The 17,999-nt window shown below is 38.2% G+C and overlaps 1 protein-coding gene across 1 annotated transcript in view; it reads right to left on the bottom strand.

Moving 5' to 3' along the window:
- FIBCD1 (fibrinogen C domain containing 1) overlaps positions 1–17,999 on the bottom strand; it is a 1,778,954-nt gene that overhangs the window by 127,348 nt on the left and 1,633,607 nt on the right. The window contains exon 6 of the mRNA XM_044058596.1: positions 450–629. Coding sequence (XP_043914531.1) covers positions 450–629 — 180 coding nt within the window. The remainder of the gene's footprint in view (positions 1–449; positions 630–17,999) is intronic.

Here is a 17,999-nt window from a genome sequence, read left to right as displayed (position 1 = left end):
ATCTAAAAGTGTCTAGTAATATTTAGCCACTCACTGTAGATATAAACTTTAAATACATGCAGACCACGTACCAGTTTATGAAAATCATTAATGAAGTCATTATGAAGCTGTCTTATTGTTTCATGTGCACTAACACTAAACAAAGCTTTCTTTTTTGAAACCATCCCCTCCACATGAAATAAAAACAATCTTCTGGAGTATCTGGAATTTGGAATATCCATCAAAACAAGATTTAGCACTATGTTAATTTGCTATACACTACATTTAAATTATAATATGTCTGTTGTTATAATTGATGTTGCTGTTTGGCACTGAGGATAGAACATGAAAGGTGCCAAACTACTTGTTCAAGACCTGGGTCACAGACTAATAGTTTTGTTATTTCTTCATTATCTTCTTCCCCCTCCCTGTCTTAGGATAAACAGACCATACATCTCCTTTAAACTGACCTGCTGTTCCTGAGTAGTGAGCTACAGTGAGTGGATATCCATCTTCTTCTGCATCAACGGAGAACAAACCAATACCAAATGTGCTGTAGTGAGCATAAGCAGTCCCATTCTCAAAGTCCTCCAGATCAATCCACAGCTCATAATTGGCCTGTGTGGTCAGAGCATGAATTCTTTTCAAACCTTTTGCAAAAGGAAAACAAAATGGAGAAAACAAAAATAATTTTTAATTGCCATTTTCAGGTAAAATCAGTGTCTTCATAAAATTTTCAACACCAACTTATCTTTTAGAGCTGGAACTACAGTAACCCTGAGGAATAAAAGATGTAACTGCACTTTTTCTCTTATTTTTCCATGTTCACTGAAAACTTTATTTGCATTTCCATAAAATGACCCCTTCAGAAGACATGTAACCCTGTTGAAGTCTGAACACACATTGCAGGATAAATTTAGTTTTTCATGTTCAAATTGTTTTATTCACTTATTTTGCTGTGTGGGCACATTGTGTGGATATGTGTGTTTGTGTGTGTGTCTATGTATGTGTTTATGGTGCTGATTTTCTCTGTGATTAATATATCCATAGCTATAAACTCTGTTTATAAACTCATCACTGCACAGAACAGGAGGGGAAGACAAGGTGTTTCATTATAACTGAACAAATATGTCAGGTAAATATCACCTTGTAAAAAAAACATTCTGGCAGTCTTGATTAACATGAAGCCTTATAATACCCCGGCATACATTTGTCTTTTCCAGGTACTATTGCATACAGCAGCTTAACAGATGCAGTCCTGGTTACTCATGGGCAATGCTGTCATGTGCTGTTGTCTCCCTTGTTAGATTCTAGACAGGCACTGGAGACATTATGCAGATGGTACATTCATAGAAGCTTCCTGCAGCCCAGAGTGTTTAATGATTCTCCACCTGAACTGTGACTCACACTGATCAACATACTTGCTGGGTTTTTTAGAATAATTTAAAATGTACTTCTCAGATGTGACCACTGTGGAAAAAGAGATTACGTAACATAAACAGGGTTGCTATATGTAACTGTCAGTTATATGTCTCAAACACAGGTGTACTGGTGATCTAGATTAATAGATTTGTTCTGCACACTCTCAACTATGCTGTCATACCTATGTCATCTTTTAAGGAGGGAAAAACATCAGTCACACAAACATAAGCACCTAGACAGGCCATATATATTTATTTAAAATTATGACAACTGAGAAAGCTTATATGATGTAACATTTTGACTTGTAAAGGGTTACTGAGGTATTGCCAGTTTTTTTTTTTTTTTGGATATATCATTTCCTATATTAAGACAATACATTAAAGTAACTGCATATGGAGCAGTTTATTTGCAATAGGAGTCCTAAGGAATGGAAGACAAATCATGATTAAAATTTAAGTAAAGCAGTACACTGAAGCTTGTGACTGAAGAAACAGCAGTACTGTAATGAGAAGAATTCAATTAGGTTACATAAACTGTGCTATCATGTACCAGTCTTATTGCTAGATAATAAACAAACAAAACATCTGCACTGGAATGCAAACATGACAGACTACATGTTAATACAGAGATGCATGTGCACTGGTTAACAGTATGCAGTGTTAGGTGTAGTGATTATCTGATGAGTAAATAAGGCAGAGGCGTAGGATATGTGTTATAACCTCCTTGAGGTGTAGATTTAACTTCTCTGAGACTCAATACTATGAAGACACAAAACAAACTTGGAAAATAACAAAAAAACAAACTTGGAAAATAATAAAAAAGTATGAACATGACCTGGATACACTCCAAAAATAATTATTTATTCACAAATAAAGTAAGTGCTTTTGTACAGGATAGTACCTGTACTTCTTCAGACCCTTTGTTATTTTGTATGGAATGTTTGGTACATATTTGGTATGTTACTTTGTTATTCTTTGAGACTCAGATTGAGAAGATAAATATACCCTCACTGAACACAATTTTCTTTGGCTAGCTCATTAGTGTTAACATAATATGATCTGTACTATAGCTCACAGACCATCATAAATATTTTGAATATTAAGAACTGCATACTTTTGTCTGTGTTGAATGAAAGCCATGGTGTTGTTTTGTTTTAGATTTACAGTAAGACCATGGTTAAGGAACCAGCAGTCTAGGTAACACAGATTATTGTCAGGAAGGAAGGAATAACAGGGATATCAGGGTGGGAGATGAGCTACAGTTGACTGTGTCACTCATACTGGGAAGGACATTCTGCATGCAGCCATGGGGGAGGACAAAGAATAGCAGTGATAATGTACTGATCCTTGGCAGTTCTTATCCTTGTATGGCTTTGTGATAATTTGGAGTTCCAGATGAGTGCTACTTATGAGCAACATGTCAGTGTGGCAAATTAAGTGATACAAAGTTGTTAATTAGTGATGGGGATACTGTACCACAACACGAATAAACATCAATGATAAACAGTATTTTAATATAGCTTTCAGCACTTTCATCTTCAATAACAAGGTAGTGTAAACCTTGGCTCCAGATGTTTGTCACTGTTGAAGTGACACCCTGACCCCATGTGCAAAAATGTGAAAAGGGGTTGTAGATAGATGGTTCTTCATTAACAAATAAACTTCATCAGAATACATACAATGTATAGAGAGAAATTTAAAAACATGGCTCCCCTGTGATGCAACAGTGTGCGTTTTAATTAACCTTCACATGTATCAGATACTTAATATTCATTTTGTAACATTTTTCGTCAGTGGCGATACATAAGAAACAGAATTTTTATTTCAGGTAAGGAAAGCCAGTTAAGGCTTCCTTATGAGAGCTGCTAGACGGGACTTCTCTGTGAATGATGTGCTACGATATATAGGCTGGGAAAGCAGATGGGCATTAGAGAACCAGAGGGATTAGAAAGTCAAGTTAGTAGAGGAAAGGATCTGCAGAAACAATATGTAAATACATTCACTAGGACATAGAGTGATTTTTTTTCTAGTGTTTAGGAGAATTAGTATAAAGTGTAAAGCATCACACACATTATTTTTCTAGGAAAATTAATTGTACATGAATAAAAATAGTACAAAGGATGCCATCAAAAGGGCTCATGACCAAAGTGATGTATATTTGTTATAGTATTAGCCATCGGTAACAGACTTAAAGTAAAAATAAAAACTGGCTCTGTTGTACAGAGAGGTTAAGCTGTGACTGCGACCCTGGTAACTTGAAACTGATTAGTGATCAGAAGAGCTGGCAGTGGAAGAAAGGAGTGAGCTGCTGATAACATCTTACCCATTCATGGAACAGGTGAGAAATCTAGGCCTCTGTGGAGCTGACAACTGCAAGACAGTGGATGTACACCAAGCAGTATGTGGGCTTTGGATGTGCTCTAGGTTGTGTCAACTACTTTCACACAACAACCTTCATCAGGCATATTCAGGGCATGAACATCCATGTGGGAAGGTGAAGCCAACCTTCACTTAGGCAGGTGTACGCACTCCAAAGGATGGAGTTATGTCTTGAACAGGAAAAACTTTGAATGGCTGCCAAGATTAAGACTATATATTGACTGCTTCTTGCCCTGTAGGAGAACCAGCAGTGCATGATCATGGTGGTGGACCAGATAATTGGAAGACAAAGGGCAAATGTAGCATATTAATAGATGAAAATAACAAGGAAATGAATTAAGATACAAAAATATAACTCTTAGTTATATGTTTAATGACATTTTTATTTCATATGCTGTAAATTAAGGACATGCACAAACATGGAAGTGTGTGTGTGTGTGTGTGTGTGTGTGTGTGTGTGTGTGTGTGTGTGTGTGTGTGTGTGTGTGTGTGTGTGTGTGTGTGGTGTGTGTGTGCGTGTGTATTTGTGATGATGAGGAGGGGTAGCAAAAAGAACCCCAAATTTCATCTGATGAGTCTCCAAGGGCATATGCCCTCCCTCAAAAAATTGTTTGAATATTTGAAGTGAAATTGTACAATTTGTTTTTAACATGATAAAAGTGAATTATTTAATAACATATATTTCATAACATAGCCTAATAACAACCTATTTTGACCTGCTTTTCAAAAAAAACTGCAGCATCCCAGCATGATGAATCAGTTGAAATTAGCATGTTTGTTTACTGTGGAGGGGGGGGTAGAGACACAAGATTATATAAAAAATACTCAGTGAAATGTGTTGATAGTACTTTTTTAAATAGCCCAATTACTCCATATATTTCTGTTTAATCATATCAGTAACGTCCAAAATTAACAATATGGATAGTCATGCAAACTGGTAGCTGCCAATGCATCAGAGCAAAATGGGCACAAATTCAACTACATTCAGGTACTACTCCAAATCCAACCATATAAATCTGCCTGAGGGGCTTAAGTAAGTAAGTACTTTGCTTCCTGATACCCTGATCTCTAAATCCATATTTACTCATGACTTTAACAGCCATCTTTACCAATGTGTAGATAAGTCACAATCTACCACATGTTAGGCATAAGTATGGTAGAAAAGTCAGTACTGAACTCTAGTGATAGAATACTCAGATAAACAAACTTTATAACAGAAGGAGAAAATCATATGGTTCATTTAAAAAAATTCTACCATTAGTCAGGAGAAGTATATGCAGGTGTGCTATCACTAAGAAGAGTAAAGTTGGATATGAACTGAATGACGCTAACCTTTCAAAGGGTAATCACAAGGATTCTTCAACTATATTAGAACTATTGTAAGTATGGCCCAATACTATATAGATCTCAATTTGAACAGCAGTACCCATTTTGATACTGAAGTCATAACACATATCTTGGCTGATACATTTAGCTCTATGATTTCCATTCACTCACATCCCATTGTCCCCTTCCTTGAATTATTTAACACAGCATCTCCCATTATCACTATAGAACAGCTTTATTTTAGTTATTTTATTTTACCATTGTTAACCAGGTTGGTACAGTAGTCTGAAGACTCTTTTCAGACTTAGCCTAGGCCAGGAAGGCAAAGACAAGTGCAATACAAGTCAGATCCTTGTTAAGTTGCTATCAAATCTAAAAAAGAAAGCTCTGTGGCCCTGGACAATATAACAGACTGCTTTATTGTTAGCAAAACGTATGATATTAATACTGAACCCCATTCAATCTCAGCCTTTGCATAGTGTATGCGCCAGAGCTCTGTAGGGTTGTAGGAAGCAACTGATTGGGTTGGGCTAAATGAAATGGGGAGGCACTGTATTACAGCAGGTCAATGACAATTTACCTGTGATCATACCAGTCTACAGTCAGTCACTTCCATTCCCAGTCTGCCTCAATACTCACTCACTTAGTGCTCATGCACACCTCATGGTGTAAACTCCGCATTTCATATGGAACAGAGTAAGTGTTTCACAGTTCTGCAAAGAGTAATGGTGGCTCAGTATACACTAAAAAATAAGTAATATCTGAATGGAGAGGGGAAAATACTTCCAATGGATTATGAATGGAAAAAGTAAAAAAAACAGAAAGGAATCTGCAGCAACAATATGGAAAAGAAAAAAAACACAAATCCAAGGTTTTGGCAACAAAAACAAATGAAGGATATGGAAAATGGCATGGGAGGAAGTAAAACAAGCATTTATTCTAAGGGAAAGTGATCAGCGGTCTTCCAACAATTAAATATGAGATCCCATGCATACAGTAAACCAGTGATAGTGGAACACACAATGGAGACAAGGCAGATTAGATGGACAAAAATCCCTAATTACTAGAGCATATGAAGGATTATTAGAGATTAAAGCAATAGGCTTTAAAAAGACACGGGATAACACTTTACCAAAAGAATACATTATGGAAGACTGGAAAGAGATATATTTGACAACCAGGCAGGCTACTAAACCTAAGATATTCTAAACTTTTGGCTGGAAGTGTTTCAACAAATACTTTTACACACCTACTAAAAATACAAAACTGCTCTCTGTTACATATGGGAAATGCTTGAAATGTGACAGAGGAAAAGGGAGCATAAGAACATATTTTTTGGGAATGTATGTAATTACAGGATTATAAATGAAAGTTACAGGAATGCATAGATGACATAACAGGAGATGAAGTGAGAGTAACAAAGGAAATTATGCTTTTGATTTGAGGAAAAATTAATTAGCACAATGTGTAAAATAGGTAGCATCTTTCCTGTTGATAGTCGCCAAGAAAGGAATCACAGGGAAATTGAAAACTAAAATAAAAACAAGATTAGAAGAAGTGAAAAAGCTAACAAAACAAACAAGAGATGGAAATAAAGAAAAGAAAGAATAATATAAGCAAACTGATTCAAATAAATTGGCCAGTTGGTCTCTGTCACAAGGATGAGTAAACTAAAGTACCTAACTGTAAGCCTGGGCAACGTCAGAATAAGTAAGTGAGTGGTGAAAGATAAGGACAATTCTGGTAACAGATAAACATTAAATGAGAAGTAATAAGATTTAGACTAGTTCAGTTATACATAGTTTGTGGTGGTATAATGAAATGGGGAGGGCGGATACAGTTAATCTGAGATAAAAGAATTGTCAATAGCCACTGCAGGGATAGCCACTCAGTGGTGTGAACCTTGGCTCTAGATGATTGTGACTGTTGAAGTGACACTCCGGCCCCATGTATGAAAATGGAAAAAGGAGTTGTGGATGAATGGATGGATAAGAATTGTCAATATAGCAGAAAATTATATAAAGCCAACATCATGACTGGTCAATTTGCCTCTGGAAGCCTTCTCTGATTGGCCTGTTTCACTCACAAATCACATTTGTAACTAACTGGAATAGAGAGTGCAAACATTCAATCAGAGAAGGCTTCAGAAGGTGAAGTGACCAGTTGTGATGCTTCTGCACTATTTGCACCACTGCAATGTATTGAAAAAGGATACTACAGTGAGCTTCTGTCTCTTTAGTTTTGTTTAGAGAGGAATGGAAACTTTTTTAAAAAATAAAATTCACTGATACATGGGATTTACCTATTTGATTTCCAGCTGAGAAGGGGCAAGCCAGCCACTGGTATTCATAAAATATCTGTGTTTTGTTTGTTGCTTCTTTTCTGCTTGTAGCAGATGCAAATGTCCTCCTTGGGATTCATACATGTGCTGGACAGAATGCCACTGTCATCTGGAAGCCAGAAGTAAAAGGTTTTTGGTCTGCTGAGAGGTATTACTGCATTGTCTGCAAGGGGCTGCTAGGGACCATCTTTAAGGGATAAAATATTTTTTCAGTGTTAAGACTATCCTTAGGCAGTGCAGTGACTAACATTTGGAGAGATCCTTAAGGTCAGTCACTTAGGATTATGAGATCAACAATCTGTGTAGCTCGATTTGTTTTTTTCTGGGGTACTGTCAAGGCTATAGCACTGGGGGTGTTTTATAAGTTCTTCTGTAAGTGTAAGCAGTATTCAATGAAACCTGCTTGAAATCTTTAAACCAAAAAATAGTAACCGGCAAAGTTTAAACTCACACTGCATATACAAACTATGGAACTCTATCCCAAATTCAATCAGAACTACATCTATCCCCCATATATATAAGGCCTCTCTCAAACAGTTTCTCACTAACTCATAGCTATGCCCATGCACCTTACCTGTATATTAACAAATACTTTACATTCTTACCAACCTAACATCTCATCATACTATCTGTCTATACCTTTCAACACCTGCTCTCTCCCCACTTTTAAGGTGGACTTGTATCTTTTTATTTTTATTTCCTAGCATAGTAGACTATACTTCTAATACTTTTGTATATGCCTATTACCATATTTAATCATCATTTTTATTTATTTTTACATCACTTGTGTCTCTTCATGCTTTAATGTCATCCTATGTATTCTGCTATTAAACTATATGTATTTATACTTTTTTTTAATTACATTTGTGCTAGTATTTTATTTGATGGTATTTCACTCTCTGGGGATTTTTTTTCCCCGAGCCTTAACTAAAAATGGGTATTTATTACTCAGTCAGACTTTGTCGGTAAACAAATGCCAGTAAATAAATAATTATATAGCCAAAGCCTAGAGGAAGGAGAAAATAGACAGGAGAAGTAGTCTGTGAATGGAGGTAATTATTAAGGAATGGAAAGATGAGGTCTGCTACCATGTAAGCATTTCTGTAATTTTGAAATGTGTAGAGTTCTGAGGTTTGTTTCTTTTTTTGTTGTTTTACAGTTAAAAACAAGTTACCCAGCTGGTACACGTTACATTGTGTTTCAATTTATATTAAATAAAAGTTATGTACTTGTGATGCCCCACCTCTGGACTGGTAATCAAGGAGCCTCAATCCTCACCACTGGCACCTATGGAGGACGTACACTGGGAGGATGACAAGCTACACACACATTATTACCAGATGCAGGTCTCTACATCAAGAGCAATTTCCCTTAAGAGCACACAGAGACCACAGTCAGTCCAGGACTGGTTACTCCCTCTTTCTCCAGATCCCAATAAGAGTCCCCACTGGCAGAGCTATAGAGTTGAGATCTCAGCTGAGTGGCCAAGCCAAGACACCCAGGACCCTCTCTGTCCAACCAGTGCTTTGTGTCCCCGCTCAAGTAGCTGACACACACACTCTTTGAAGTTTGATTTACACACACACACACACACACACACACACACACACACACACACACACACACACACACACACACACACACCTGGGAAAGGCCGGCACAAGTTTATTAGCCATTCCCCCTTTTGCCCAGATTATAAGGTGGATATCACTGCCACCAGCCAGCTCCCTATCAGCTACTTTATGGCCCTTGAAAAAGTGTGTTCAATTTTACTATGTAATATTACTATTAATGCAAATTACAGTTTGACCAAGAGCAAGGCTATTAGGAGTGGCCCTCAGTGTCACCAAATAAATATGCAAGTACTTTCAAAACTTAAATATCTCTAGACATTTCAGCCACAATGAAATGTTTAAATATATTTAATAATAAATAACAAAAGAACAAGACAATATTAAGTATATATTTACAATGACATCAGAGTTCAAAATCACAGGAAATATTTAAAACAACATTGCAGGACAGTCTCAAATAAATAAAGAAAAACATCTAAGCTTAGTGCCTCACTGTCAGCCTGGGTACTACTACTCACCTCTGTCCTTGCAGTCACTCTGTCCAAGGGAACATCAGTACCCACAAGCAGGTGTGGCTCACCTTCAATCTCACTGCTACTGGGTAGCTCCCTCCCTGAAGTAACCACCTCACCAGTCCTTGCTTCAAGTATGCGGTCTGTCTGGGTCCCCCCTGGGCTACCAGACCCAAATATTTGTCTCCAACCCTGACTGCGTGTCACTGCATGCACACAAGGTACTGCATTATCAAAATGATTCCCTATCAGGACATCTGCAGGAACATCCTTAAACACACCTACTTGCTTGCTTCTACCTTCCCAGTCAAGGTGAACCCTAGCCAAAGGTATTTGGAATGGGGTCCCTCCTAAAGCTCTGACTGGAGTAGACTGCCCAAGCAAGTATTGCTCCTCTTTAACCATTGCAGGCTTCACAATGGTTTGGTTAGAGGCTGTTCTCTCTTAGCAGTCTCTTGTTTCCCATCTACTAAGACAGGATATAACCTCTTGTTGTAGTTTGGTACCCTTGTTGTCTCCAGACAACTTACTGCTGGCATTCTGTCATTTCCATTTACTGGATCTCCTACCTTTTGTTCACCACCTTGCTTCTGTGAACATTTATATACTACATGGCCCCACTGGTTGCATTTAAGTAATTTAACCCTTGATCCTGGCCATGTACCTGAACTACTGTCAGACTCTGTAGCGGCAGTTTAGGCTGCCCACCAGTGGGTTCCCTTAGACTCATGTGCAGCACTGGGTATCCCTTTCCTGTGCAGTGATGCCCTGATTGCTAGATACAGATAACCCTTTTTCCCCATCTCATCTGTGGTATTACATTCTCTGACTGCCAACCAGATTTTCATGTCCCCAAGCAAAGTGCTAAGGGCTTGTTCTCTCACCAAAAGGTCTGCCAGCCCTTCAAATGTGGTGACCTGACACCCACTCACCCATCCATGAAAATAAGTGCTTAACTCAGCAATATATTCACACACACTTTTATCTGCCCTGCATCTATGCTCACAAAACTTTTTTCTATAAGCTTCAGGTGTTAACTTAAAACACTCTAATAAATAGTTTTTAACAGTATTATAATTTAAGCAATCAGTATCAGACAATTTAGAAATATCAGTTGCAGCTTTACCATGGAGTAAGGGGGTCTGGAACCATACCCAGACCCCTTGATCAACATTATACTGCTTACATAACTTTGCAAACATATGAATAAAACTATAAAAAATATCATCCTCTGTAAATTGTGGAAGAAATTTATGACCTTTGTTGCTTCTGGGTTTCAGTTACTCCCTTCTCCATTACCTTCATGACCCAGGTGAAGAGTCAGCATTTCCTTTTCATGTTGCCTCTGCCCTTTATTTTCTTCAGCTTCCAGATGTCTCAATATCTCTGCTGATTCTAATGCCATCTGTTTCTCCTTTTCTTCAGCCTCCAAACACCACAGTCTCTATGCTGATTCTAGTTCTAACCATTTAACCTCCAGTTCAAGTCTCTTACTTCAGACAGATTTTTAAGTCCTCTGAGGCAAAGTTGAACTGTCCATTTTCTGAGAGTTGTACATCCCCAAGGCCAGTCTGGTTGTCATCCTGGTTTCTGGTCTGTGATGCAGCTGTGACTAAGGCTGCAATCATTTCCGCTATAGCCCAGTTGGCATGCCCCAGTCCTTTGGCTTGGCACATCTCAGCCAGCTGGCTCCTTGTCAGCTTGCCATACTCCTGTGATGACATCCTTTCCTGCTCTCCCTGACTAACTAAGCTAACAAAAAATAAATAAAACTATTGTGATATAAAATGCTAAATGTTCACTGTGTGGCTGCTTGAGAGTACAAACACCTTCTTTAGTGACAGGCTACAGGAGTTCAATAGCCACACCATTGAATCCTAATATGTGATGTGGTGATCCCACCACTGCCAACCAATAAATGTGGTAGCTCACCACTGGACTAGTAATCAAGGAGCTTCAATCCTCACCACTGGCACCAGTGGGGGATGTACATTGGGAGGATGACAAGTTACACACACAGTATTACCAGATGCAGCTCTCTGCATCAAGTGCAATTTCCCTTAAGAGTACACAGAGAGCACAGTCAGTCCAGGGCTGGTTTCTCTCTTTTTCTCTGGATCCCCAATAAGACTCCCCACTGGCACAGATATACAGTTGAGATCTTAGCTGAGTGGCCAAGCCAATACCTCCAGCACTCTCTCTCTGTCCAACCAGTGATTCATGTCCCTGCCCAAGTAGCTGACACACACACTCTTTAAGGTTTGATTTACACACACACACACACACACACACACACACACACACACACACACACACACACACACACACACACACCTGAGAAATGCTGGCACAGGTTTACTAGCTATGTCCCCTTTTTCCCGGACTATAAGGTAGTTATCACTGCCACCAGCCAGCTCCTCATTAGCTACTTTAAGGCCCTTAACAAAGGGTGTCCAATCCTACTGGGCAATGTTACTATTGATACAAATGGTAGTATGACTAAGAGCAAGGCTATTAGGAGTGGCCCACACTGTCACCAAATAAATATGCAAGTAATCTCAGAACCTAAGTATCTCTAGACAGATCAGTCAATCAGCCACAATGAAATGTTTAAATATATTTAATAATAAATAATAAAAGAACAAGACAATACTAAATATATATTTACAGTGATATCAGAGTTCAAAATCACAGGAAATATTTAAAACAACATTGCGGGACAGTCTCAAATAAATAAAGAAAAACATCTAAGCTAAGCTTTGCTATACTCCTCCTGACTATATCTAAGAGAGTTACTATACCCTAGTTAACTTACTTACAGGGCAAGGCAGATGTGGTGAATGGATCTTCTTTAGTTGTTGTCAGGTCAAAGACAGAATACAGAATGCCTTGTCTCACTCAGAGAGTTCTCAAAATAATATCTCAAATATTACTGCTGGGATAACTTGCAGAATGTCATCATTGCTTGTCATCTGACTCCTAGTTCCCAGGCTCAAAACAACCATTGATAGAAAATGGTAGCATTTAGCATCTACTTGTAAAAATACATAGATCTCAGATCTTTGGCAAAGACCGGAAGTTATAAAACACATCCAAGAAAATACAGAGAGCCTCTCAGCACAGACTCTGTGTCTCCTTGCTGCCAAAAGTAATTTAATTTCAGCTATTTGTTTTTAAATTTACTAGACTGAAGTTAAGTTCCTGTGTCCCAGTTTTCACTGTTAAAATACATACATTTAAACTGTTACAGTAGTGCATGTACATTTTTGTTCTTTTCCAGCAAGGTACATTATGAATCCATTTAAACACAAGCATTTTGCAAACCCTTTTCAATGCACATATCTGTACAAACAAGTTTGATATACACATAACATGCATTTCTAATACAGTTGTAACACAAGCATCTTACACAAATCATGTTGATATTCACAAATGACATATAATTATTTACAAAATTCCAGATAGCTGGGCTGGCAGTGTCTCATTTCATAACAGTACTTACCATAGATCCATGTTGTTTTCTTCCATCTCGTTTCATGGGTATATTGGATCCGATCAGATCAAACATTGGCAACTTTTAAACTCTCCGGTCCAGGGTTCAGGCTTTTCCCCTTTACCCATAACTCCCTTCTGTCATACAGTACCTCAGATTGAGTTTCCTTGTCTACATCCAAGATTTATCTCTACTTCCAATGAAAAGGGAGAAATGGGATACCAGAAAAGGATACCAGGGTACAGTACAAACTGTGGTTGATATGAGGATATGGAGAGGTCCAATACAACATGGATCTAGCATTATGGTAAGTACATAACTTTTATATCAGATGTAGTCTTTTCCATCTGCCTCAACCCATGGGACAGCGTTCCCAACTACTATGAACTCCAGGGAGGTCTCATGGAAGGATATTCCAAAGGTTGGTAAAGCCAAAGGAAGCATGGGACCAAGACTGCATTGTCTAGCTTATAATGGGAAACAAAATTATGAATGGTAGAAAAAATAGCCACAGCACTAATATCTATTGACAGTCTGGCAAAGAAAGCTGCAGATACTGTGATTGCTCTAGAACAGAGGGCTTTATGTTTGTAAGGTATAAATTTCTTCGCTTTGTACATAAATGCAATGCAATCAGATAGCCACCTGGATAGTGTGACTTTAGAAATGCCATATGAGTTTGGCAATGGAAAATGAGACAAACAGCTGATCAGTTTTCCTAAAACTTATGGTAAGATGAAATCTTAACTGAACATGAATATCCAGCAAAGATAACATATATTTTCCTTTGTTTGAAAAATTTGGGAAGAATACTGCGCAATTCATGGCAGCTTCTGAAGCTACTTTAGGAAGAAAGTATGACTGGTTTGAAGGGGAAACCCTATCCTTAAGGAAAATCAGATAAGGTGGCTTACATGACAAGGCTTGTAGTTTAAAAATCCTCAAACTGTGGTAATTGCCACTGGGAAGATAATCTTCCAGGACAGAAATTTGAATTCCACTGGAGGTGCCAGTTCAAACGTGGGTCTAGTCACAGCCTGGAGAAATAAGGTAATGTCTGAAGGAGGGACTGGGTCTCTCAATAGTGGTCTTAAAAGAAAATTCCCTCTACTGATCTAGAGAGAACCCTTTTGAAGGCCTCAAAAGCTATAGTCAGAATCATCCCCAAAGATGGTACCCAGCTTCTGAAGAACCTAAAAGAGAGACCTCTCAGGACCTGATTAGAGTCAGCTCTGAGACTGACACTGGAGTTGAGCTATCAACAGCCAAAGCACCCAGGGGAAGGGACAGTTCTGACAGCCATGTATTCAACCCAGAACCCTGGGCATCAACTCTGTCTTCTTGGCTCTGAGACTGCTTGAGATCTAACTAGACTATTGACTCTGATGACAGTATCCCATGAGAAACACTTGGCTCCCTAACCATCAGATCCAAAGGCTGGATGAGAGAAGGAGAAACAAGAAGAGAGGGTCATTCGGGCTGGGGCTGGGCCTGGCACATCTGGAGAGAGAGGTGTAAAGATGAACCCCACCTACATCTGGGTCTTCAGAAATTTCCACATCATCCTGTTGATGCTGGCCTTGGACAATTTTCTTGAAGACTGAAAAGACCTGAGCCTACATATCAAGGGCATGATATTTCTTTTGTTTCCAAATTTTCTTCCTTTTCACCTATTTTGAGAAAGTTGATTTTGGGCTTATGGCATTTAGTATGCTTAGATGTGGCAGTTGGTGATTTATTCCCAGGTATGGTAAAACTTTCATATGGGAGATATTCTAACCTTAAGAAACTGCTGAATAAGCCTTTATTTGTTTCAGATTATAGAGCTGTGGGCTCTTTTTCTTGTGGAAAATGTAAGGTTTGTCAAAAGTTTGAAATATTTCAAGAAGTTTAATTAATGGTAGAATTTTTTTAAGCAAAAGTAGGTTTACTTGTAATTCATGTGGAGTAGTGTATGTTATAGGATGTGGATGTGATAAAATAAAATGGTATATAGGTCAAACAAAAAGAGCTGTTAAGGTTAGAATTTTAGAACACCTGGGAGATATTCAGAATAAAAATTATAAGAGTCCTGTGGCAGATCATTTTTGCAAAGTGCATGGGGGAGATGATTCCACTTTTTCTTTAATATTTTGGCAAGACCATTCTAAGTTAAAGATGGTGAGCTTAAGTAAAAATTAAATGTGCTTGAAAGTAAAATCATTTTAAACTATGGCACTTTGACACCCAGAGGGTTAAATTTAGAGGTAGACTATGTTTAAATTGTATATTTAAAATTAATTATATATTCAACAATTATAATTAATTATTGTATTAAGTTGTTTATATTGAATATTTTTGTATTATAAACTGTACTTAATGTATGTATTAGGATGTTAAAAAATATATAAAAAATTATATGGGTTTAAGGTAATGGGATATTTAAAATAAATGAATAGGTAGTATTATTAGATAATTGATTGAATAATTAATTAATGGCTGAACCTGGTATAAATGTAGAATGCACATGGTTGTATGTATTCTTGAAGGCAAGAGGCCGAGGTGGTGAAGTAAAGAATCTACTACCTTTGCTGCGTGTGTTTTTTTCTTATTTTTGTGAGCAGTAGTGTTATGTCAAGCCATGTATTCAACCCAGAACCCTGGGCATCAACTCTGTCTTCTTGGCTCTGAGACTGCTTGAGATTTAACTAGGCTATTGGCTCTGATGACAGCATCCCATGAGAAACACTTGGCTCCCTAACCATCAGATCCAAAGGCTGGACGAGAGAAGGATAAACAAGAAGAGAGGGTCATTGGGGCTGGGCCTGGCACATCTGGAGAGAGAGGTGTAAGGATGAACCCCACCTAGATATGGGTCTTCAGAAATTTCCACATCATCCTGTTGACGCTGGCGTCGGACACTTTTCTTGAAGATTGAAAAGACCTGAAAGACAATGCCACCAAAGGTGGCTTGGAGGACCAGTACAATGATGGTTATGGCATGATCTCAGAATGGAACCAGGGGCTGACTGGCTCTGGAGAGAACTTTGGAGGAGGAGGAGTGGACTAGAACCATATTGGTTCCAAAATAGTGACCGGATCCAGTAACCTCTGAACTTTAGCAGTTGGACCCGAAGGACCCAAAGGTTCAGGAGATCTCTTTCTAGTGTTTTCTTTTTTCTTACCTTTATCCTCTTGCCTGTCTTTTTCCTAGAAGACTTAGGCTTGTTCTCAGGCTTCTTATTAGAAGGGGATCCAGAAGCCGAAGCGGCTGATTCTCCTGTAATGGCAGAGAGAAGACCCTTTAAAACCAATTTATTGCTTCTGTCTGAGAGGGCTGTTTATCATAAAAAAGCACACAAAGAACAGTCTGCATCGGGGGGGGGGGGGCACACCCAAACAATACACACAAAAAGTGGGGATCCTGGTAGTGAATCTTGTGCCAGCAAGTTCTTTACTTTTTAAACCCTGAAGCCTTGTCACTCATGATGGGGTATCCCAAAAGTTAACACACATAGATGAAGAAACACAGTCACTAAAATCAACCCACTGGGCAATGCAAGAAGACAATACTAGTAAAAGTAAAAACACAAAGACACTAATGGTCACTAACAAACTGAGCACTCTATAAAAAAAAACACTCCAATTATTATAACTATTCATAAGTTTTTTTAATAGGTAGAGGGAAAGAAAAGTCACACCTGAGACACACAGGTCACTAACCTGATTAAGCACAAAGTATTAAAAGTATTGACAATGTATTGTAAACTACTTCAATTTCCCAAAAGCTGAAGAAAAAGGAAGAGCCCAGAGATCACATCCCAGTCTATCTAGCAGCAAAAGAGATCTGAGTTAATGTAGAACAAAAGGGACTTATGGATAGAGGGGAGAAGCATGAGCCCTGGATCCAAGACTAAAAGCTGCCTATGTAGGATCCAATTAACCTATGCGTTTTGTCAGACTGAAAAGATACCATTGGTTCATTATTGGAGAGTGTGATCTCTGTGACAAGGGGAAGCTTGTGTATTTTAAAGGCTGTTTGGAAGGGTGCTAGAATAAGATCAATTCTCATCACTTTTTAATGAATTTTTGATGAGGTTAGCCCTGTTTGTCACACACACCTATGGCCTGTTTTCCACACTGGAATCTTAATAAATTGAGACTTATTCTCACTTATTTTAGCCACTTTTTATTTAGATGTCTGATTATGATAACATAAAAAAATTCTAATAATACTACATTACGGTATTTCATTTTGTTCACTCAAGCACACACCAGCCTTGCCAAGCCAAATCAATGACTGCTTAAATGCAATCAAATGACAACAGCAGACATTAATTTCATCTCCAAACTGCCTAATAATTAAAATGTTATTAACTGTACACACCACAGAAGTCAAACTGATCAGATGATTGAATAAATAAAGATATAAATAGTTGCCACAATAATGTATTTCATCCCACCACTGTCAGTCAAATACAGTGCAATCCACTGCAACCCCCTTTGTAGACAGACAATCGTGGACACACACACACACACACACACACACACACACACACACACACACACACACACACACACACACACACACACACACACACACCTTTCTCTCTCACTCATGTAGAGAAACAAGCAAAGTGGAATACTTATTTCTAAAAATCCTTTAACATAAAAATAAAAATACAGTTAACCAATCTAAAAACAAACACACACACACACACACACACACACACACACACACACACACACACACACACACACACACACACACACACACACACACTCACTGACATACACACACAAATACACAAACAACAGACCATCACCTAAACACAGTAATTCCAGACAGACTGGGAATTATAGAGAAATAATGAAACAATGGATCTTTCTTGGGTGAAAAGACCCTCTGTTTATATCATCTTTCTTGGGTGAAAAGACCCTCTGTTTATATCATCAGGCTTATAGCACTCCTTGCAGTTAAATATTTTCATTTAA

The sequence above is a fragment of the Protopterus annectens genome, chromosome 16.part0 (genome assembly GCF_019279795.1).
Source record: "Protopterus annectens isolate FY-2018-M chromosome 16.part0, PAN1.0, whole genome shotgun sequence".
Lineage (NCBI taxonomy): Eukaryota > Metazoa > Chordata > Ceratodontiformes > Protopteridae > Protopterus > Protopterus annectens.
The sequence above is the reverse complement of the archived record's forward strand: the minus strand, read 5'-3'. Positions and strand labels throughout refer to the sequence as shown.